Here is a 24497-nt window from a genome sequence, read left to right on the forward strand (position 1 = left end):
TATTAAATTTAGGCACAGATGTTATAGAATAGTGCCTATGGTAAATGCACGTAACTCCAAACTGGTGTCAATTATTGATTGTTAATGGCTCATTACTTTGCGTGTGCATCTGCCCATGATGCTCAATTTTCGATGATCTATACAGAATCTGGGAGAGAGTGTTCCCAGGGCAGGGTTTCACTTTGGCCAGCCAGCCAGGAATCTTGGGCTACCCAAATTGCAAGACTAAAGTTAACCAGACAATGCTGGCCAGTCAACTTTAGTCCAGAAATTCAGCTCATGGGGATACAGGCTGAATATACAGATAAAGTTAATGGGATCAAGTTTTCCAGTTAACATTCGCACCTAGTTGTACCCAGTGTGTTTTTTTCTAGCAAAAAAGGTGCCGAATGGGAAGAAAGAAGACAAGGTGGAAATATTACATGTGGTGGAAGACACTGGGGATAAACAGAATTGGATGAGAAGGAACGGAGGAGGTTGGAGTCTGAGGAGGGAAAAGACGGGGGGGGGGGGGATTTCAGTCATGGGGAAGGCTTCAAGCCTTATGATGGGGGAATTCTGCGTACAGAAATTAAAAATTGTACACAGAAATTTAGAAAAGTCTGCATATAATATTTTAAAATTCTGCATAGTCTATTTGTAGTAGGGTGTTTTGGATAGAATTCCCCCATGAATAATATACCTATGCAATTTTATAATAACGATGTAACCATGTTCCACCTGTAAACCGTTTATAAAATCACTCCCAAAGGCGGCAAGTTTCAGAAGCTATCTGCTCAGGTAAATTGGTTGTTTGAAAACTGTCCATCATTAATACTGATAAAACAGAAAGAGAAAATTCTATAAGCTGGCACTTAAACTTATAGAACAGTAGTGCTTACTCGCATGATTGGCGCCAATAATTGGCAGTTGCATATGTAAGTGGTAGGTATGCCTAAAACATTTAACATGCAACTGTCAGGGGGGCATGCATGTGAGCAGAGCATGAGCATATCACAGGCAAGGGGCACAACTTATAGAATATTGTCAGTTGCATGCGCTGCATGGCACACCTACTTATGCCAACCATTAACTTGTTGAAAGTAGGCACATCTTTTTGTACACCAATGCGACTTTGCTGTAATATTCTGTAATGACTTAGCTGCACCTTTACACCGTTACAGAAGTGGGGCTATGCACACCCTGTTGTGGTGCCTAAAATGAGGCAATAATTTATAGAATTGCTGCCTAAATATCTACTTCTACTCTCACAGTGCAGAAGTGCTCCTTGGGGTAGGACTGGGTTGGGGGAGGCAATAATGCACACAGGGCTTCTTTTACAAAGCCGAACTAGCAACTTCTGCGTGGTAAATGAGAGGAAGCCCATAGGAACTGAATGGGCTTCCTCTCACTTGCCACACAGGAATCACTAGCGCAGCTTTGTAACAGAAGCCCATAATTTTGCATTCTCAAAACAACATGCTTTGTTTTCCTCAGAAGGAATACCTGCAGAAAATCTGGGGTAAATATGTGGGTAAAAATGCGGGATAAATATGGGGTAAAAATGTGTATATTTTTGATCTTCTTTCATGGTAATCCTATTATTAGGTCTCAATTTGCTGCTTTCAAGTTTTCCTCTTTCATTCTATGTCTTTACTTGTTCATTTTACTATTGTTATGCTGTTAACTGTAAATTTGATGTTAAACTACTGTACACCGCTTTGGGTGAATCTCTTCATAAAGGCGGTTAATAAATCCCAATAAGTAAATAAATGTGTGGATACATTTACAAGGAAATTATGCTCATACTTTCTCTTTGGAAACAGGTTCAAAGCCAATGCAAACAGTTTTGAAAATTACCCCACTAGAGTTCAGCTTTCTAAGAGCAGCTGTTATAGGAATCACAAGACAACCGCTATAAAGTTCAGAGGGCTGAATGGAAAGGTTACCATTATTTTAAGGGCTGGCTTTTGTACAGAAGACATAAGTTATGATTTTAGATCTTGTATTTTCCTTCCTATATGATTACCTTCTGATTTCTGACTACTGTCCTCATTTGGTTTTTCATCCTTCCTGTTAGAAGTGCCATGAAAGACAATAACAGTATCTTTTCTAGCTGAATTTCTCATCTCTTTTGATTGAAGTCTGGACTGTGGCTCTGAGGGAGGCTCATTTTGTCTGTCTTCGTACACAGGTTTTTCTAACGAAGGAAAGCAAATAACTGCCAGGTACCAGTGTGACCTACAAAGGGAGTGGTAAACAGAATATCAGTCCTATCATCCACCAAAATTGCTAATACCTAGAACCCCTTCCAAAAGCTTGTCCTGCTGGTAGGTGTTGAAACTTGTACAGCTTCTTTCTACAATGCTACATCAGTCAAGACTGCTGTATTGTGGTTTTTATTTATTTAGATTTTGCTCACACCTTTTTCAGTAGTAGCTCAAGGTGAGTTACATTCAGGTACACTGGATATTTCTCTGTCCCAGCAGGGCTCACAATTTAAGTCTGTACCTGAGGCAATGGAGGGTTAAGTGACTTGCCCAAGATCACAAGAAGCAGGAGTGGGATTTAAACCAGCCACCTCTGGATTGCAAGACCAGTGCTCTAACCACTAGGCCGCTCCTCCAATCTGTTAAGATTAGCACAGCAAAACTACTAGAAACATTAAAATCTTTTCATGAACTTTCCAATGACACAAACATTTTCCTGGTAGTCAAAATCCAAGCAGTGCTGTGAAAAATACCATTGGTAAAATACAGTAAATTCCATTTCACATAAACCATGTTGTGCTTTCACTGTATCTAGCATTAACTACTTTAAAACAATAGCAGCCAATACTCAACAGAAAGGAATCTGTTGATCTGGTTTACTGTAAGTGTATTCTTAGCCAATATATCCAGTTAAAAGTCAAACTGTTGAGTATGCAGACCTAAATTTAACTGGATACGTTGATATCATATCTGTGTAACTACTTAATCCGGTAAACTTTAGACCCTCATCCAGGGAACACCATTCTCGCCTCCCAAACTTAAGTGGATAAATTTTAGAAAGAATAGTTGTCTAATTTTAACCAGCCCCAAAATTCAGCCACAATGATTTATGTAGTTAAATCCAGAGAAAGCTGTTTACTTTGGCTCCAGAAACTGACTAAGATTTTTCCCTCGTTTTGTGTGTCAGGGTTGAAAAGCACCATATATGCTGCCAGAACACCTGATAGTAAGTTTGGGAGTAAAGAGTTGCACAGGAACAGAAATCTTACCCATCCCCGCCCGTCCCCACTGGAATCTTACCCATCTCCATCCATCCCCGCAAAAATGTAACCCATCCCAACCCGTCCCCACCCGTCCCCGTAAGAATTTAACCCATTCCCACCCTTCCCCGCAAGAATTTAACCCATCCCCACCCATCACTGTAAGAATTTAATGGTACATAAAAGAAACTTCCAGTCAGCTCCCTCAGTCTCTCTCTGGATTTGAGCCTCAGCACTGTAGGCAAGGAAGGAATGGAAGCTAAAACTTGGAACATTCTGGTGTGCACATGTAAGATTTGTCTCTGATTTACTGGCACTTTGTGCTGAGAGGTCACCACATGCACACGCCAGTAGTCAGGTGACATCTGATGTGCTGTTAAAGCGAGGAGGAGGAGGAAACAGCACTCAAAGAACTTGGTACTTGGTAGATGAGAGGCTGGTGCAGGTGTGGCTTACACTTCCACGGGAACCACGCAGAACTGTTTCCATCCCTGCGGGAACCCCACAGGAACTGCTTCCGTCCCCGCGGGAACCCTGCAGGAACTGCTTCCGTCCCCGCGGGAACCCCGCAGAGCTGCTTCTGTCCCCGCGGGAGCCCCACAGAACTGCTTCCGTCCCTGCAGGAATCCCGCGGGTTCCGCGGGATTCCCGCAAACCCCGTTCCCGTGCAGCTCTCTATTTGGGAGTAAAATTCGATAACACTCAGAAGATGGTACCACAGGTCTCATCTGTTGTCAAGAGCTTCCACTTTCACTTCAGTTGAGTGTAGTTTGTTCTTTATTCCCTAAACATGATTTTGCAAAGATTATCCAAGATTGGATTATTATAACTTGGATTACTTAAAGAGGTTGCAAAGTATCCAAACTTCAACAAGACTGTTAACTGGTTATAAGTTTAGAAAACACATCTAGCCAGGTTTAAATAATTTACACAGCTTATAGATTTAAGAATATTATCTTTAAGCTTTGACAATTACGTATAACATCTTAGATGGAATGGGCTGTGAATATTTAAGAAAGAAACTTAAGCTCTATTCCCCTTCCAGAAATTTGTGATCACAGAGGGAAGTGTTTCTAGAACTGCACCAAGCAAAAAGAGGATTACATCAATTAAACTGAATTTCCCCACAATTATGCCCTCATTATGGAATAGAATTCCTAGGGACTTTTGGAAAGTGGAGGATGTAGTCATTTTTAGATATATGTTGAAAACTTGGTTGTTTTGTTTCTGTGTATAATTTTGTGGCTTACATGGAGAGGTTGGATGTAAGGACTGGTGATGATCAGAGATCTGCAGATGAAACATCCAAAAATCAAGAATCGAACACAGCAATTTTCAAACCAGAAAAATGTCTTACGTTTCTGTTTCTAAAATGGCCATTTCCTATGTGTTTTGGGCATACTGTGTTTTTCTTTTGTGACTATTTTGAAAATAGTTACAAATAGATTTGTCCTTGCCTTAGAAAGGCAAGGACAAATCAAACTCGGGTAAACATATAAATCATCACATACCATGTAAAATTAGTTTATCTTGTTGGGCAGACTGGATGGACCGTTCAGGTCTTTATCTGCCATCATTTACTATGTTACTATGTTAAAAAAAAACAAAAAGCCCAAGGAAAAAATGCACAAAAACAAGCCATTGAGACATCTGGGTGGCTAGCATTCTTAGTAGACTGGCCACACAGACATCCCAACAACGCAGTGGGGCACCCTAAGGGGCACTACAGTGGACTTCACATAAAAGGTCTCAGGTACACATCTAACTGTTACCTCCTTATATTGTATGGGGAGCCCTCCAAAACCTATCAAATCTTTTCTGTACCCAACTGTACACCACTACAATAGCCCTTATATCTACAGATGTCACCTATATGTGGCTACAGTAGGTTTTTGATGGTTTTGAATGGCTCACACTTTCCACTACAAATGTAACAGAGTCGGATATTGGCCTGGGTTCCCTTCTCTACAGTGTACTGCGCCAACAGGGACCCGTTTGCTGCTCTAATAGACCTGGCCATAACATCTGAAGCTGTCATAAAGGCTGGTATGTACTGTTTCGTTCACATTTTGGGGGTGGGGGTGGGTGGGAGGGGATCAGTGATTACTGAGGTACTAAGGAATGGTTATGTCTTAAACTCTCTAGTGCTCATCTAGTCATTTAGGGCACCTTTTTGTGAATTACTCGTGACTGAAACAGGTCTAGACAAAAAAGTCTAACTTTTAGTCCTGGACGTTTTAGCTTTGCTTTTTTCCATTATGGTAGAAGAATGTCCAAGATTTGGGGATGCCCGAATCCCATCCCAACACACCCTCAACATGCTCCCTTGTGATTTGGATGTACTGCAGTCAAAAACTGCATAGAAAACATCTTTAAAAAGGGGTTTCAAAAATAATGTTTTTGTGCTGCTCCATGGACATTTTTCTGTTTTAAAAATGAGCCCCATAACTAATTAATTTTCCTTTAGAGTGTGTTTTATAGTCCTGGTTATATTTGTACTCTTCTTCTGTACCTCATATTCTGTACAAGTTTAACTGCTTGACTGTATTTGTTAAAGTCAATAAAAATGATTTTTTAAAATTAAAAAGTGCCCTATAAATGCTGTTAAATAAACACTTTCACCCACTCCTAAGTTAGCTGCCAAATTGTTTTGATTATTAATCTCAACTATCACTGGTAATATTCATCTTCCTATTAAATCTGTGAAAAAAATGCCTGTAGCTGTAGAACAGGCCAGCTGGAATCATGTTATGAGGTAACATGCCAATACTTACTCCTCATTCACTGGTACAAATATGTAATCCTTCTTAAAAATATCAACATGTCGGGTCCATGTTTTTACTCTCTGATGCCGCTTTTCTGCTGCTCTATCAATGAAAACGATACAGATTTCTTTATAACATTTCATATTAACATTATTTTTTACAAGCATTCAGTATTTGCCACTCAGCAATTCTCCTGTGCAACCATCTAAAAATGTCAAAATCCATAACTGTGGATTTTCACAAGAGACTTGTCCTAATAAAAGTGTGCTCACTTACTAGAACCACCCAACTTTACCTTAAGCTACAAATATGCAGAGGGTTTCACTGAATGTCATTAGCAAGTGTGGCCTGCCACTGGACTTTATGCAGCCTGCAAGACCATGGGATGCATACACAGAAAACAGACCGCACAAAAGTCATCAACCAGAGTTTTATCGTCAGTGCAACCTCGGAAGGATACAACAGGAAAAGACTTGTTTGGCAGTGCTGGTAACAGTTTGCAAAGGCAAAAACATAGGGTAACAGATCATTCTGATAATAATTTATGTTCATTCAGTCATAAACACTGAGTTTTGTTGGCAGTGAATTATATGGCGCATTTTTATTTTTCTGTGTATGGCTTGCTAGGGATAATATGGACATTCAAGCAGCCCTCTGTGTATAAAGGTTGCCCACCCCTGCACTAGCTGATGCAAGCCTTCTACTTTTAAAGGCTCTCAATATTTATATTTACATTCAGATTTAGGCTGGATAGATTTCAGATTCACTTTCATCTGTAGTGATATTCAGAAATTCTATCCCCAATGAAGCTGGATCAGATAATTACAGAGTAGGCAGTAAAGTTATGATCTTTTGATAACCGTAAATATTTCACTTATTCCAAATTGAAAATCTGCATTTTCTACATAAAAATTATACTACTGCATCTTCTTAAGGGGAAGAAGACCTATGTAGACATGGGGGACCAATACCCTCCCCCTCCATCAATGAAATACCTGAATTTTACACTGATTTTAGTCAAACCATGGTACTGTAATTTACCAAGATGTACTACTACACTGATCTACCCCTGGATTCTATCTATGGCACCCAAATTTGGACATGCTTCTGAGACTCGTGTGCAAATTAATTGGCTAATGAGCTAACCATCAATAACTGGATGCTAACCACCCATTAATGTTAATTAGCACCAATTAATATTTGCATGCGCATCTGGACCTTTTCTATGACACTAGATGCTAAATCCTATACCATGCAGCCCGAAAGGGGGCACAGTGTGGCTATGGGAGGGGCATGGGTATTCCGAAATTGTGCGCAGTGTTACAGAATATTGGATTTCTGCGCCCAACTTTGATGCCAGGATTTATACCAGGTTTCAGCAGGCCTAAGTCTGGCACCCAGAGCTGGGTTCAGGAACCGGCACTAAGCACTAAGGGTGCGTGCCCTTTATAGAATAGCACTTAGTGACTATCTTTTCCTGATTCCGTTTTTCAGCATGGTTTATAGAATCCCCCCACCCTGATCTCTCTAATTCACTTAAAACAAACAAAAAAAGTTGGACATATGTACACTTCCAGCACAGCATTTTTCCTGCAATCCCTGCTCCATTTCTCCAGTCCTGCTAAATCGCAGAGAGCAGCACTATTCTAGGACATTTACTGAGGGCTCTTTCCCTACACAGATTTGGTTAAAATCCGGAAGGAGTGCTGATGCTTTAGAAACAAACTATCCTACTACATATCAGCCAAATCCATCTTTGAAGCTGGCCCCTGATACATTCACATGGCCAGAGACAGAGACTGAGAATAAGAGAGAGACAGCAACAGGAATAGGTTACTTTGCACTGAATAAACATGACTAAAAAGAAAAGAGACTAGAAATTAACTTACAAAGGACCTGAGATTTCTTCAATGGAATTATTTTCTTTCCTAGTCAGGCACTTGTAGAAAAAGCTGCTAAAAATGTGTGACCGCTCGGCAAGATGCTTGGGAATTTTCTCCAACAAGAGGTATCTATTTAGAAAGAACACTGGTTAGCCCTTTAGATCTTGTTGCCAATATGAAATCAATAAACACAAAGAAATAAAAATGTGTATGTGAAAAATATGATTACTCTGATTACATTAAGACTGCAATTAGGAATGTGAAGGGTAATTGTATAGCAGAGTGCTGTAGGAGTATTTACCTGAGATCTCACCTTTGCTGGTCTTGGCCTATACAGCCATTCTTACAACAATATGGATTTTACAGCCTGTGGCCTGTATGCATCAGTAACCATCAGAAACCAGCTTTGTTACAAAGGAAAATTACTGCTGAGCATACCATGATGACTTCATCTTTGTTGCAAACTAGTCCAGTTATCTCCTGGGAAGATTGGAGGAGAGAGACACACACATGGCTACAGGAGTATGGGATCAGACAGGGAGGTTTGCATGCCATCGATAACAGTTTCATGGCTACAACAAAGGCTCTCGTCATGATCACTAATGACTGTGTCGTCTGTATCCAGAATACACATCTCGGACTTATTCCTGGACTGAGAGACTCGCTGAGGCTTCAGCTTGAGTCTCAGAGGAGGAATCCGCTTCTTTACCATTGGAAGTCTGACACAGACGGCTAGGTGAGATAACAGGATATACTACCTATGGTCATAGGGATAATTAGTCCTTGGCTTTGGTCTGAGACAGATGGGTTTTATGTCATGACTTTTGGTCTGTTAATTTAGATGCTAACTGTGTATTTTGCATAAGACGTGTGGTGTAAGTTCTCATAATAATCATTAGGATATCAGTATTGTGATTGATAATGTAATCACTCATTTAGTTAGTCCATTAGGATAATCATATAACATTATCTTGATTTTGGTGATAATCTATTTTTATAGCAAGTTATTTTGTATTTTGCTTGCCATTTTGCTTCAGAACTATTTATATATAGAAGTCTCGCGAGGCCGCCGCTGGAAGTCTCGGCAGCCATTTTGAAGAGCGATCCGGCAACGGGGGAGGGGCAGCGGGCAGGCAAGACTGGGGATCTCTCCTGCCTGCCCCGAAGACTTCGCTGGACAACCTGGGTGGCTGGAGGGGGGGCAGGGGAGAGAGGAGAGTCGCTGGACATGGGTGGCTGGAGGGGGGCAGGGGATGTAACATGGTGTCAGAATCATTGAGCAGATTATGCTGAATCAGATATACCAATATAAAAATGCAGCTTTTAAAAGATGTATTGTACATATAAGTACATAAGTAATGCCATACTGGGAAAAGACCAAGGGTCCATCAAGCCCAGCATCTTGTCCACGACAGCGGCCAATCCAGGCCAAGGGCACCTGGCAAGCTTCCCAAACGTACAAACATTCTATACATGTTATTCCTGGGATTTTGGATTTTTCCAAGTCCGTTTAGTAGCGGTTTATGGACTTGTCCTTTAGGAATCCGTCCAACCCCTTTTTAAACCTTTCCTAATAATACCCAACATTCTATTCGCTTTCTTAGCCGCAGCAGCACACTGAGCAGAAGGTTTCAGTGTGTTATTGACGACGACACCCAGATCCCTTTCTTGGTCCGTAACTCCTAACGTGGAACCTTGCATGACGTAGCTATAATTCGGGTTCTTTTTTCCCACATGCATCACCTTGCACTTGCTCACATTAAACATCATCTGCCATTTAGCTGCCCAGTCTCCCAGTCTCGTAAGGTCCTCTTGTAATTTTTCACAATCCTGTCGCGATTTAACGACTTTGAATAACTTTGTGTCATCAGCAAATTTAATTACCTCGCTAGTTACTCCCATCTCTAAATCATTTATAAATATATTAAAAAGCAGCGGTCCTAGCACGGACCCCTGAGGAACCCCACTAACTACCCTTCTCCATTGTGAATACTGCCCATTTAACCCCACTCTCTGTTTCCTATCCTTCAACCAGTTTTTAATCCACAATAGGACATTTCCTCCTATCCCATGACCCTCCAGTTTCCTCTGTAGCCTTTCATGAGGTACCTTGTCAAACGCCTTTTGAAAATCCAGATACACAATATCAACCGGCTCCCCTTTGTCCACATGTTTGTTTACTCCTTCAAAGAATTGAAGTAAATTGGTCAGGCAAGATTTCCCCACACAAAAGCCGTGCTGACTCGGTCTCAGTAATCCATGTCCTCGGATGTGCTCTGTAATTTTGTTTTTAATAATAGCCTCTACCATTTTCCCCGGCACCGGCGTCAGACTCACCGGTCTATAATTTCCCGGATCTCCCCTGGAGCCTTTTTTAAAAATGGGCGTTACATTGGCCACCCTCCAATCTTCCGGTACCACGCTCGATTTTAAGGATAAGTTGCATATCACTAGCAGTAGCTCCGCAAGCTCATTTTTCAGTTCTATCAGTACTCTAGGATGAATACCATCCAGTCCAGGAGATTTGCTACTCTTCAGTTTGCCGAACTGCCCCATTACGTTCTCCAGGTTTACCATGAAGTCAGTAAGTTTCTCCGACTCGTCCGCTTGAAATACCATTTCCGACACCGGTATCCCACCCAAATCTTCCTCGGTGAAGACCGAAGCAAAGAATTCATTCAGTCTCTCCGCTACGTCTTTGTCTTCCTTGATCGCCCCTTTTACCCCTCGGTCATCCAGTGGCCCAACCGATTCTTTTGCCGGCTTCCTGCTTTTAATATACCAAAAAAATTTTTACTATGTTTTTTTGCCTCTAATGCTATCTTTTTTTCGTAATCCCTCTTGGCCTTCTTTATCTGTGCCTTGCATTTGCTTTGACACTCCTTATGCTGCTGCTTGTTATTTTCAGACGGTTCCTTCTTCCATTTTCTGAAGGCGTTTCTTTTAGCCCTAATAGCTTCCTTCACCTCACTTTTCAACCAGGCCGGCTGTCTTTTGGAGTTCCATCTTTCTTTTCTAATTCGCGGAATATGTATGGCCTGGGCCTCCAGGATGGTATTTTTGAAAAGTGTCCACGCCTGTTGTACAGTTTTTACTCTCTCAGTTGCCCCCCTAAGTATTTTTTTTACCGTTCTTCTCATTTTATCATAGTCTCCTTTTTTAAAGTTAAACGCTAACGTATTTGACTTTCTGTGTACAGTTACTTCAAGGTCGATGTCAAAACTGATCGTATTATGGTCACTGTTATCAAGCGGCCCCAGTACCATAACGTCCCTCACCAGATCATGCGCTCCACTCTCGTCGGCTCCTGCACCAGTTGCTCCATAAAGCTGTCCTTGATTTCATCAAGGAATTGTATCTCTGTAGCGTGTCCCGATGTTACATTTACCCAGTCTATATTTGGATAATTGAAGTCACCCATTATCACACTGCCCATTTTGTTCGCGTCTCTGATTTCTTTTATCATTTCTGCGTCTACCTGCTCATCCTGGCGAGGCGGACGGTAGTACACTCCTATCACCGTTTTTTTTTCCCTTTTATGCATGGAATTTCAGCCCACAATGATTCAAAGGTGTGATTTGTGTCCTGCTGAATTTGTAATCTATCTGAGTCAAGGCTCTCGTTAATATACAATGCAACCCCTCCACCAGTCCGGTCCACCCTATCACTACGATATACTTTGTACCCTGGTATGACAGTGTCCCACTGGTTATCCTCCTTCCACCAGGTCTCAGTAATGCCCATTATATCCAATTTTTTGTTTAGTGCAATATATTCCAACTCTCCCATCTTATTTCTTAGACTCCTAGCATTTGCATATAGACATTTCAGAGTATGTTTGTTGTTCTTATTTGCATGATGCTTAGTACCTGACACTATTGATTTGACATCTTTTGTCTGATCTTTAGTTGTATTTAAGGGCACCTGGTCTACCACGGTCTGTTGTGCAACCTCACTATCCAGAAACCCTATCTTCCCTGTTTGTGAGGTATCTTTGCAAGATACCTTTTCCCGAACCATGCGCTTTTGAGCGACTGTCGGCCTTCCCCCCATTTCTAGTTTAAAAGCTGCTCTATCTCCTTTTTAAATGCCGACGCCAGCAGCCTGGTCCCACCCTGGTTAAGGTGGAGCCCATCCTTTCGGAATAGGCTCCCCCTTCCCCAGAATGTTGCCCAGTTCCTAACAAATCTAAAACCCTCCTCCCTGCACCATCGTCTCATCCACGCATTGAGACTCTGGAGCTCTGCCTGTCTCTTGGGCCCTGCACGTGGAACAGGTAGCATTTCAGAAAATGCTACCCTAGAGGATCTGGATTTGAGCTTTCTACCTAAGAGCCTAAATTTGGCTTCCAGAACCTCTCTCCCACATTTTCCTATGTCATTGGTACCCACATGTACCAAGACAGCGGACTCCTCCCCAGCACTATCTAAAATCCTATCTAGGTGAAGCGTGAGGTCCGCCACCTTCGCACCAGGCAGGCAAGTCACCAGGCGATCCTCAAGAAACTGCATTTCAATACCTTCTTTCCCCTTTTTCCTGGGACCCTCTGATAGCAGGGTCAGTCAATTACAAACACTTAACAGAGACAAAAGCTGGCTGGGAGGGTCACCAAGACATCTCTAGAGAACAAAAAACTGAAGTAGAGAGTCTGGGAAGGTATAACTCCAGCTATTGATTCAGAATGAAAGGATAAACAGGAAGCCATAAACCACTTGCCACAAAGGACTCAGTGCTCCCCCCCCCCCTTCAGATAAGACTTCAGCACATGTAAAGACAAAGGGCTGATGACATGTGACCCCCTGCAAACTACAATACCCAAGATCCCCTGCAAACTACAACTCAGGGAACATTATAAAAAGCCTGGAAACAGCCCAGCTCTCTCTCTTGGGACCTGCTGCTCTCTTTGGGGTCTGCTGATGCCTTGCTCCTGACCATGTGCTCATCAATCAGCTGGACCACAGCATGCTTGTAACAAGGACTGTAAGTTAACCTACCTGTTACTTTGTTCTATTTTATGCACAAATTCTCTGTTCTAAGATCCTTTTAAAAGCTATCTCTCGTTTGTAACCTTATTTATATGATTGCATTAATCATATTGTAAAATAATAAACCTTTTGAATCTAAATATATAGTGTTCTTGTCTTTTAGACCTGGTAATGCAGGTTAATGCAATCCAATAAGTGCACTTAATTCCTTTTATTCTTGAATCGTTCTTACCTTGTGGGTAAGTGGTGGAGAAATTTTAGCGAGTGCTCTTAAAATATTCCCCTGCTCTTTGTTCTTAAATATCATATTAGGACTGTGACAATTTTGTAACATTTTTAATGGATATTAAGAACATTTAAATTATTTCCGGTAACAGGGAGAGAGGAGAGTCGCTGGACATTGGTGGCTGGAAGGGGGCATGGGAGAGAAGAGAGTCGCTGGACATGGGTGGCTGGAGGGGGGCAGGGGGAAAGGAGGGTCGTTGGACATGGGTGGCTGGAGGGGGGGCAAGGCAGAGAGGAGGGTCGCTAGACATGGGTCCCTGGAGGAGGGGCAGGGGAGAGAGGAGAGTCGCTGGATATGGGTGGCTGGAGGGGGGGCAGGGGAGAGAGGAGGATCGCTGGACATGGGTGGCTGCTCACAGAGAGTCTGTGTATCGCACACATACTCTTCTCACACTGTCTCACACACACTCTCTCTCACACACACTGTATCTGTATGAAACACACTTTCTCTCTCTCACACTCACTGTGTCTCAGATACGCAGTCGCACACACTCTCATTCTCACACACACACTCTCAGACACACTCGCACCCAGTCTCACTCTCTCTGTCACACACACACACTCGCATATTCACTCTCTCTCACACAGTCACTCTCACACACACACTCTCAAACATACACACTCCAAGGAAAACCTTGCTAGCGCCCGTTTCATTTGTGTCAGAAACGGGCCTTTTTTACTAGTACACAGATAAGAATCAGCTCCTATGCACATAATTTACAAAATATTTGCATTAGTGCTGATCCTGCCCCTTCTAGGCCCCATCCTCTACACCTGCAAATGCCTATCTAGTAGCGCTTTAGAAATGTTAAGTAGTAGTAGTATAAATATATCACCAAATATTCAAAAGTTTAGACAGTAAGGTAAAATTATGTATCATACCTGATAATTTTCTTTCCATTAATCATAGCTGATCAATCCATAGACTGGTGGGTTGTGTCCATCTACCAGCAGGTGGAGATAGAGAGCAATCCTTTTGCCTCCCTATATGTGGTCATGTGCTGCCGGAAACTCCTCAGTATGTCGATATCAAAGCTCCATCCGCAGGACTCAGCACTTAGAGAATTACACCCACAAAGGGACACTCTGCCCAGCTCACCACCGCCAAAACGGGGGAGGGGAATTAACCCAGCTCATCCCCACACAAGTGGGGGAGGGGAATCCGTCCAGCTCATCCCCGCAGAGCGGGGGAGGGACACCACACCCGCCGATGCGGGAGATCTGGCTTATCCTGCAACCGCAACCGCGGGAGGATCTGACTGACCATAACACCGCCAAAGCGGGAGGGGTACAAAGCTGCCCTACAGCCGCACTAAGCGGGAGGGAGCGCCGGCAGAATTTAGGTCTCAATCCAGCCCCGTAAAACGGAGGGGAGAGGAATGCAGCAGCTCACTGTAACACAAAATCGTCTCAACTCCTGAAGAATCCAATTGAAAAATCTTGAACACGAAGTCCTCCTGAACAGGAACTGAAGACTAAACTTGAACCTGAAATGCAACCAGAATATAAACAGTACAGATATCTGGGAGGGGCTATGGATTGATCAGCTATGATTAATGGAAAGAAAATTATCAGGTATGATACATAATTTTACCTTCCATATCATCATGCTGATCAATCCATAGACTGGTGGGATGTACCGAAGCAGTACTCACCCAGGGCGGGACACAGAAATCCCTGACCCCAACACTGAAGCTCCGGGCCTCCGCCCGAGCAGCCACAGTCAAGCGGTAATGTCTGGAGAAGGTATGAGCCGATGCCCAAGTTGCCGCCCTACAAATCTCTTCCAAGGAGACGGACTCGGCCTCTGCCATCGAGGCCGCCTGTGCTCTAGAGGAGTGATTCTTCAGCTGGATAGGCGGCACATTCCCTGCGGCCACATAAGCCGCTGCAATGGGTTCCTTGACCCATCGTGCCATTGTAGGCTTGGCAGCCTGCAGACCCTTACGAGGACCTGCGAACAGCACAAACAGATGATCCGACTTCCGGAATCATTGGTCACTTCCAAGTATCTGATGATGACTCGTCTCACATCTAAATATTTGAGAGCAGAGTACTCCTCTGGGTAGTCCTCCCTACGAAAGGAGGGTAGACAGAGCTGCTGATTCACATGGAAGCGAGGACCAATCTTGGGCAGGAAGGAAGGCACTGTGCGAATAGACACTCCTGCCTCAGAGAACTGCAGAAAGGGCTCTCGACATGATAGCACCTGGAGCTTGGAAACTCTTCTGGCTGAATTGATAGCCACTAAAAGACTGCTTTCAACGTCAATCCTTTCAGAGATGCCCTCGACAAGGGTTCACAAGGCGGCTTCTGCAAGGCTCTTAGCACCAGATTGAGATTCCACGCAGGTACCACTGCGTGCAGAGGGGGGCGCAGGAGAATAACTCTTTTGAGAAAGCGCACCACATCTGGCTGAAATGCCAGGGAAACACCCTTCAGGTGACCCCTGAAGCAAGCAAGAGCCGCTACCTGGACCTTAAGGGAACTGAGCGACAGGCCTTTTTCCAGACCTTCTTGCAGGAACGCCAACACTGATGAAATTGGAGCAGTGAAGGGAGAAAGTGAGCCTGCCTCACACCACGATGCAAAGGTACGCCAAACCCTAGCGTAATCAGTAGAAGTAGAGCGCTTCCTCGCTCTCAGCATAGTGGCGATGACCTTGTCTGAGAAGCTCTGCTTGCTCCGACGCTGCCGCTCAATAGCCAGGCCGTAAGACCAAAGGGAGAGGGATCCTCCATCACCACGGGACCCTAATGCAACAGGCCCCGCTCCACTGGCATCTGCCGAGGTCCGTCCACTGAGAGCCTGATCAAGTCCGCATATCAGGGACGTCTGGGCCAATCCAGACTCACCAGGATTATCCGGCCCGGATGCTTTGCCACCCGGCCTAGCACTCTGCCTAACATGGGCCAAGGCGGGAACACAAAGAGGAGCTCTTGTGTCGGCCACTGTGGGAGAAGAGCATCTACTCCCAGAGATCGAGGGTCCCGTCCTCTGCTGAAAAAGCGCGGCACTTGACAATTGGCTGAAGACGCCATCAGATCTAGGCTCGGCTGGCCCCAGCGCTTCGTGATGTCCAAGAACGCCTGAGCAATATTCATGACTCCCGCAATGTGGGCCGCCGACAGCTGTTCCAGGTTTGCTTCCGCCCAGAGGCATAGATTCATGGCCTCCTTGGCTAAAGGGGCGCTCCTGATACCTCCCCGGCGATTGACATAGGCCACAGCCGTGGCATTGTCCGACAGGACCCGTACTGGCTTCAGCGCCAGGCCCGGGAGAAACTCCAAAGGCGCCAACCGAATGGCTCTGAGTTCCGGGAGGTTGATAGACAACTCTGCCTCCGCAGGGGACCAAAGCCCCTGCGCTGTCCTTCCCAAGCAGTGGGCTCCCCAGCCCCACAAAGAGGCGTCCGCCGTGACGAAAACCCACTCCGGGGTCACAAGAGGCATTCCTGCGGACGGCTTGTCTGACCTCAGCCACCAGTTCAGCGCCTTGCGCACCGCTGGATCCAAGGGAAGGCGCACAGCGTAATCCTCCGAAGCTGGAGCCCATCGCTGCAGCAGAGAGAGCTGTATAGGTCTCATATGGGCCCTGACCCAGGGCACTACTTCCATCGTGGCCGTCATAGAGCCCAACAGCTGCCCATAGTCCCGAGCCCGAAGAGAAGAGGCTGCTAGGAACTTGTCCACCTGAGCCTGAAGCTTGACAATCCGATTGTCTGGCAGGAACACTCTGCCCACTTGGGGTTCAAATCGAACTCCCAGATACTCCAGGGACTGAGTCGGGCGCAGCTGGCTTTTCTCCCAGTTGATGATCCACCTCAGGGAGCTCAAAAGAGCAATTACCCGGTCTGAAGCCCCGCCGCACTCTGTATAAGAGGGGCCTCGGATCAACCAGTTATCCAGATAAGGATGGACTTGTACTCCTTTCTTGCGTAGGAAGGCCGCGATGACCACCATAACTTGGAGAAGGTCCGCGGAGCAGTAGCCAACCCGAAAGGGAGGGCTCTGACCTGGGAAAGTCCTCAGAACTGCAAAACGCGGAAGGCATTGATGAGGAGGCCAGATGGGAATATGCAAGTAAGCTTCCTTGAGGTCCAAGGATGCCAGGAACTCCCCTGCCTGCACTGCCGCTATAACAGAGCGGAGAGTCTCCATCCGGAAGTGCCGAACTTCCAAGGCCCAATTGACCCCTTTGAGGTCGAGGATAGGCCGGACAAAACCTCCTTTCTTAGGTATCACAAAGTAAATGGAGTAACGTCCCTTGCCAGGGTGATCTTCTGGCACCGGAACGACCGCACCCAGGCGGATCAGATTGTCCAAAGTCTGCTGCACTGCCACAGCTTGACCGGAGACTTGCAGGGAGAGTGCACAAACCCGATTCTTAAGGGTCAGCAGAACTCTAGCTTGTAGCTGTCTCTGATGACTTCCAGCACTCAAGCGTCTGAAGTTACCCAGGTCCACTCGCCCAGAAACGAGGATAGGCGTCCTCCAATCTGCTCTGGGCCATGGACCAGCACCCCGTCATTGAGTACGAGACCCTGGGGGAGGACCGGAGGACACACCTCCGGGACGGCGGTCTCTGCGAAAGGAATGCTGCTTGGGGGAGAAATTCCTTTTGATGGAAGAGGGGGCAGAGGAGCTCGACTTGCCCGGGCAATACCGACGGGCTTCCTGAAACCGTCCTTTGGAGGAACCGGGGCGGGCATCACTGGCCCGAGCCCTGAGCTCCGGTAACCTCTTGCCCTTAGACGTGCCGAGATCGGTCACAATCTTGTCCAGCTCGACCCCAAAGAGCAGCTTGCCTTTAAAAGGCAACTTAGCCAGGCGAGACTTAGAGGCGTGGTCAGCAGACCAATGCTTCAGCCAAAGCCACCGCCGTGCAGAGACTGTCTGAGCCATACCTTTAGCCGAGGCTCTCAAGACATCATACAGCCAGCCTGCCAAGTAGGCCAAGCCCGATTCCAGGGCTGGCCAATCAGCCCTCAAGGAAGGATCCAAGGGGGAAGCCCGCTGCGCAAGCGTCAGGCACGCCCTGGCCACATAGGAGCCACAAATTGAGGCCTTTAAACTTAAAGCAGCCGCCTCGAAGGACGACTTTAAAGCCGCCTCCAAACTCCTGTCTTGGGCGTCCTTTAGGGCCGTGCCACCTTCCACTGGCAACGCAGTTTTCTTAGTCACCGCAGTGATTAAAGAATCCACGGTAGGCCCAAGAAAGGCCTCCCGTTCACCTTCAGGCAGAGGATAGAGACGGGACATAGCCCTAGCCACTTTAAGGCTCGCTTCTGGGAAACCCCATTGAGCCAAAATCAAGGTGTGCATTCATGCACATGGAAGGTTCTAGGCGGGCGCTTAGTCCCCCACTTAATGGCAGAGCCAACAGAGGCTGAGGGAGAGACGTCCTCCGGAGAGGAACTCTTCAAAATGCTCATGGCCTGCACTAACAGGTTGGGCAAATCCTCTGAGCGAAAAATCCGTGCTGCAGAGGGGTCATCCGCTCCAACTGAGCGGGAATCCGTCTCCTCCAAGGAATCCCCAAAGGACCGTTGGGAGAACTCATATACGCTGCCCTCATCTACATCAGAGGAGACCGAGTCCTCTAGGGCCTGGAAGTCCACCCGAGGGCGTTTGCTTCCGGAGGCCTCAGCCCCTTGATCAGAGGGGGGAGCCGGGGCAGCGTTTATCATAAGAAAAGCCTGATGCAGCAGCAAAATGAACTCAGGGGAGAAACCCCCTAGACTGTGCACTTCTGCCGCCTGGGCCATGGCCCTAGACGCGCCCTCAACCGGCGCTCGCAAGAGCGGGGGAGGAACATGCTGCGCATCCAAAATGGCGTCCGGCGCGAAACTCCGAGGAGCTGCACGGGAAGAACGGCGCTTAACTTTGGCCGCTTTCTTGCCGTTGCCCAAATCAAGGGCGACCATAGCATTAACATCTCCCAGCTCGAGGGCGGCCCAAGAAGAAGCCGTCCAAGCAGAGTGGCCGGTCAACATGGAGTGGGCGAGCAGCGGGGGATGGGCGCTTATGGCGGGAAAAACCGCCGCACCGGAGGAAGAACCGGGACACTGACCGGACTCCAAACTTATGCCCAACAAAGGCGATTCAGGCTTTGAAAACCCCCCGCATCCCCGCTAGACGCACACACGCGGTCCGGGGAGTGAATCTTCGCGCCCTCACCCTCCGACGCCATAAGCCACGTGGAGACCGAACGGGGAACCCCCTGCCCGCTATAAAAAGGTAAAATTACCTGCTTCTCGCTCCGAGCTCTAACGAACTGGTGTCCCAGTGAGCAGCTGCAATAAACGCTGATATCAACATTGAAAATAAACGTTGAAATAAACGCCCTTAAAGGACGTCAAAAATTTTTTTTTTTTAAACGGAGCCAGCGGGAGGGGGGAGAAAAGGAGGGACCTGGCACCACCAGGTTTGCACTTGCTCAAGAAGAGCCCTCAACCCCAGGTACTCAACAAAACCTAAAGATTAGGCTTGGAGACCTAGCCAGAGCTGCTGTTGTGTGTGACCACCACCTGCTGAGATAGAGAACATACTGAGGAGTTTCCGGCAGCACATGACCACATATAGGGAGGCAAAAGGATTGCTCTCTATCTCCACATGCTGGTAGATGGACACAACCCACCAGTCTATGGATTGATCAGCATGATGATATGGAATTAAATGTTTCAGTAGCAACTTTATCCCCCTCATTCTATAAACTTGCACACCCAACTTGATGCTTAGTCTGCAAAGTCGCACCCATGTTACAGAATAAGGTCAGTTATGCATGTAAGTTTATTGAATAATTAGATGCTAATTGGCTTAAATAACCATTTACTATAATTGGTGTTAACTGCCACTAAATAGCAGTTACACATGTAACTGCCCTTAGTCGATATTCTACAAAATGTGTGCGCAATTTCCATAGCTAGCAATTGCAAAGGGTGTGGACCTGGGAGAAGCATGGACAGGTCAGGGGTGTACCTGGCACTTAAGTGCACATCTTACAGAATACTTACCTACAGTTAGGTAAGAGCATTTACACCAGCCAATTAGCTAGTTTAAGTGCTTGCACTCAAAGTCATACAGGTAACTGTGGACTTATACTAGTATTTTATAAAGCGAATGCTACATACCTGTAGAAGGTATTCTCCGAGGACAGCAGGCTGATTGTTCTCACTGATGGGTGACGTCCTCGGCAGCCCCTCCAATCGGAATCTTCCTAGCAAAGTCCTTTGCTAGCTCTCGCGCGCCCGCGCGCACCGCGCATGCGCGGCCGTCTTCCCGCCCGAAACCGGCTCGAGCCGGCCAGTCCAGTATGTAGCAAGACAATACACTTCAAGGGAAGACACAACTCCAAAGGGGAGGCGGGCGGGTTTGTGAGAACAATCAGCCTGCTGTCCTCGGAGAATACCTTCTACAGGTATGTAGCATTCGCTTTCTCCGAGGACAAGCAGGCTGCTTGTTCTCACTGATGGGGTATCCCTAGCCCCCAGGCTCACTCAAAACAACAACCATGGTCAATTGGGCCTCGCAACGGCGAGGACGTAACTGAGATTGACCTAAAAAATTTACCAACTAACTGAGAGTGCAGCCTGGAACAGAACAAACAGGGCCCTCGGGGGGTGGAGTTGGATCCTAAAGCCCAAACAGGTTCTGAAGAACTGACTGCCCGAACCGACTGTCGCGTCGGGTATCCTGCTGCAGGCAGTAATGAGATGTGAATGTGTGGACAGATGACCACGTCGCAGCTTTGCAAATTTCTTCAATGGAGGCTGACTTCAAGTGGGCTACCGACGCAGCCATGGCTCTGACATTATGAGCCGTGACATGACCCTCAAGAGCCAGCCCCGCCTGGGCGTAAGTGAAGGAAATGCAATCTGCTAGCCAATTGGATATGGTGCGTTTCCCTACAGCCACTCCCCTCCTATTGGGGTCAAAAGAAACAAACAATTGGGCGGACTGTCTGTGGGGCTGTGTCCGCTCCAGGTAGAAGGCCAATGCTCTCTTGCAGTCCAAGGTGTGCAGCTGACGTTCAGCAGGGCAGGAATGAGGACGGGGAAAGAATGTTGGCAAGACAATTGACTGGTTCAGATGGAACTCCGACACGACCTTTGGCAAGAACTTAGGGTGAGTGCGGAGGACTACTCTGTTATGATGAAATTTGGTGTACGGGGCCTGGGCTACCAGGGCCTGAAGCTCACTGACTCTACGAGCTGAAGTAACTGCCACCAAGAAAATGACCTTCCAGGTCAAGTACCTCAGATGGCATGAATTCAGTGGCTCAAAAGGAGGTTTCATCAGCTGGGTGAGAACGACATTGAGATCCCATGACACTGTAGGAGGCTTGACGGGGGGCTTTGACAAAAGCAAACCTCTCATGAAGCGAACAACTAAAGGCTGTCCTGAGATCGGCTTACCTTCCACATGGTAATGGTATGCACTGATTGCGCTAAGGTGAACTCTTACAGAGTTGGTCTTGAGACCAGACTCAGACAAGTGCAGAAGGTATTCAAGCAGGGTCTGTGTAGGACAAGAGCGAGGAGCTAGGGCCTTGCTGTCACACCAGACGGCAAACCTCCTCCACAGAAAGAAGTAACTCCTCTTAGTGGAATCTTTCCTGGAAGCAAGCAAGATGCGGGAGACACCCTCTGACAGACCCAAAGAGGCAAAGTCTACGCTCTCAACATCCAGGCCGTGAGAGCCAGGGACCGGAGGCTGGGATGCAGAAGAGCCCCTTCATCCTGCGTGATGAGGGTCGGAAACACTCCAATCTCCACGGTTCTTCGGAGGATAACTCCAGAAGAAGAAGGAACCAGATCTGACGCGGCCAAAAGGAGCAATCAGAATCATGGTGCCTCGGTCTTGCTTGAGTTTCAACAAAGTCTTCCCCACCAGAGGAATGGGAGGATAAGCATACAGCAGGCCCTCCCCCCAATCCAGGAGGAAGGCATCCGATGCCAGTCTGCCGTGGGCCTGAAGCCTGGAACAGAACTGAGGGACTTTGTGGTTCACTCGAGATGCGAAGAGATCCACCAAGGGGGTGCCCCACGCTTGGAAGATCTGGCGCACCACTCTGGAGTTGAGCGACCACTCGTGAGGTTGCATAATCCTGCTCAGTCTGTCGGCCAGACTGTTGTTTACGCCTGCCAGATATGTGGCTTGGAGCACCATGCCGAGACGGCGAGCCCAGAGCCACATGCTGACGGCTTCCTGACACAGGAGGCGGGATCCGGTGCCCCCCTGCTTGTTGACATAGTACATGGCAACCTGGTTGTCTGTCTGAATTTGGATAATTTGATGGGACAGCCGATCTCTGAAAGCCTTCAGAGCGTTCCAGATCGCTCGCAACTCCAGGAGATTGATCTGTAGACCGCGTTCCTGGAGGGACCAGCTTCCTTGGGTGTGAAGCCCATCGACATGAGCTCCCCATCCCAGGAGAGACGCATCCGTTGTCAGCACTTTTTGTGGCTGAGGAATTTGGAAAGGACGTCCCAGAGTCAAATTGGACCAGATTGTCCACCAATACAGGGATTCGAGAAAACTCGTGGACAGGTGGATCACGTCTTCTAGACCCCCAGCAGCCTGATACCACTGGGAGGCTAGGGTCCATTGAGCAGATCTCATGTGAAGACGGGCCATGGGAGTCACATGAACTGTGGAGGCCATGTGGCCCAGCAATCTCAACATCTGCCGAGCTGTGATCTGCTGGGACGCTCGCACCCGCGAGACGAGGGACGTTGTTGGCCCTCGCCTCTGGGAGATAGGCGCGAGCCGTCCGAGAATCCAGCAGAGCTCCTATGAATTCGAGTTTCTGCACTGGGAGAAGATGGGACTTTGGATAATTTATCACAAACCCCAGTAGCTCCAGGAGGCGAATAGTCATCTGCATGGACTGCAGGGCTCCTGCCTCGGATGTGTTCTTCACCAGCCAATCGTCGAGATATGGGAACACATGCACCCCCAGCCTGCGAAGTGCCGCTGCTACTACAGCTAGGCACTTTGTGAACACCCTGGGCGCAGAGGCGAGCCCAAAGGGTAGCACACAGTACTGGAAGTGGCGTGTGCCCAACTGAAATCGCAGATACTGTCTGTGAGCTGGCAGTATCGGGATGTGTGTGTAGGCATCCTTCAAGTCCAGAGAGCATAGCCAATCGTTTTGCTGAATCATGGGGAGAAGGGTGCCCAGGGAAAGCATCCTGAACTTTTCTTTTACGAGATATTTCTTCAGGGCCCTTAGGTCTAGGATGGGACGCATCCCCCCTGTTTTCTTTTCCACAAGGAAGTACCTGGAATAGAATCCCAGCCCTTCTTGCCCGGATGGCACGGGCTCGACCGCATTGGCGCTGAGAAGGGCGGAGAGTTCCTCTGCAAGTACCTGCTTGTGCTGGAAGCTGTAGGATTGAGCTCCCGGTGGACAATTTGGAGGTTTGGAGGCCAAATTGAGGGTGTATCCTTGCCGGACTATTTGCAGAACCCACTGATCGGAGGTTATGAGAGGCCACCTTTGGTGAAAAGCTTTCAACCTCCCTCCGACTGGCAGGTCGCCCGGCACTGACACTTGGATGTCGGCTATGCTCTGCTGGAGCCAGTCAAAAGCTCGCCCCTTGCTTTTGCTGGGGAGCCGCGGGGCCTTGCTGAGTCGCACGCTGCTGACGAGAGCGAGCGCGCTGGGGCTTAGCCTGGGCCGCAGGCTGTCGAGAAGGAGGATTGTACCTACGCTTACCAGAAGTATAGGGAACAGTCTTCCTTCCCCCGAAAAATCGTCTACCTGTAGAGGTAGAAGCTGAAGGCTGCCGGCGGGAGAACTTGTCGAATGCGGTGTCCCGCTGGTGGAGAGACTCTACCACCTGTTCGACTTTCTCTCCAAAAATATTGTCCGCACGGCAAGGCGAGTCCGCAATCCGCTGCTGGAGTCTATTCTCCAGGTCGGCGGCACGCAGCCATGAGAGCCTGCGCATCACCATACCTTGAGCAGCGGCCCTGGACGCAACATCAAAAGTGTCATACACTCCTCTGGCCAGGAATTTTCTGCACGCCTTCAGCTGCCTGACCACCTCCTGAAAAGGCTTGGCTTGCTCGGGGGGAAGAGCATCAACCAAGCCCGCCAACTGCCGCACATTATTCCGCATGTGTATGCTCGTGTAGAGCTGGTAAGACTGAATCTTGGCCACGAGCATAGAAGAATGGTAGGCCTTCCTCCCAAAGGAGTCTAAGGTTCTAGAGTCTTTGCCCGGGGGCGCCGAAGCATGCTCCCTAGAACTCTTAGCCTTCTTTAGGGCCAGATCCACAACTCCAGAGTCGTGAGGCAACTGGGTGCGCATCAGCTCTGGGTCCCCATGGATCCGGTACTG

The 24497-nt window shown here is 47.3% G+C and overlaps 1 protein-coding gene across 1 annotated transcript in view; it reads right to left on the reverse strand.

Annotated features, from left to right (window-relative positions):
* Positions 1-24497, reverse strand: part of SENP7 (SUMO specific peptidase 7) — a 231010-nt gene that overhangs the window by 21089 nt on the left and 185424 nt on the right. Inside the window, exons 15-17 of the mRNA XM_030204142.1 lie at positions 7884-8006; positions 6004-6096; positions 2009-2220 (exon numbers count right to left, since the gene is read on the reverse strand). Coding sequence (XP_030060002.1) covers positions 2009-2220; positions 6004-6096; positions 7884-8006 — 428 coding nt within the window. The remainder of the gene's footprint in view (positions 1-2008; positions 2221-6003; positions 6097-7883; positions 8007-24497) is intronic.

Source organism: Microcaecilia unicolor, chromosome 5 (assembly GCF_901765095.1).
Source record: "Microcaecilia unicolor chromosome 5, aMicUni1.1, whole genome shotgun sequence".
NCBI classification, from domain to species: domain Eukaryota; kingdom Metazoa; phylum Chordata; class Amphibia; order Gymnophiona; family Siphonopidae; genus Microcaecilia; species Microcaecilia unicolor.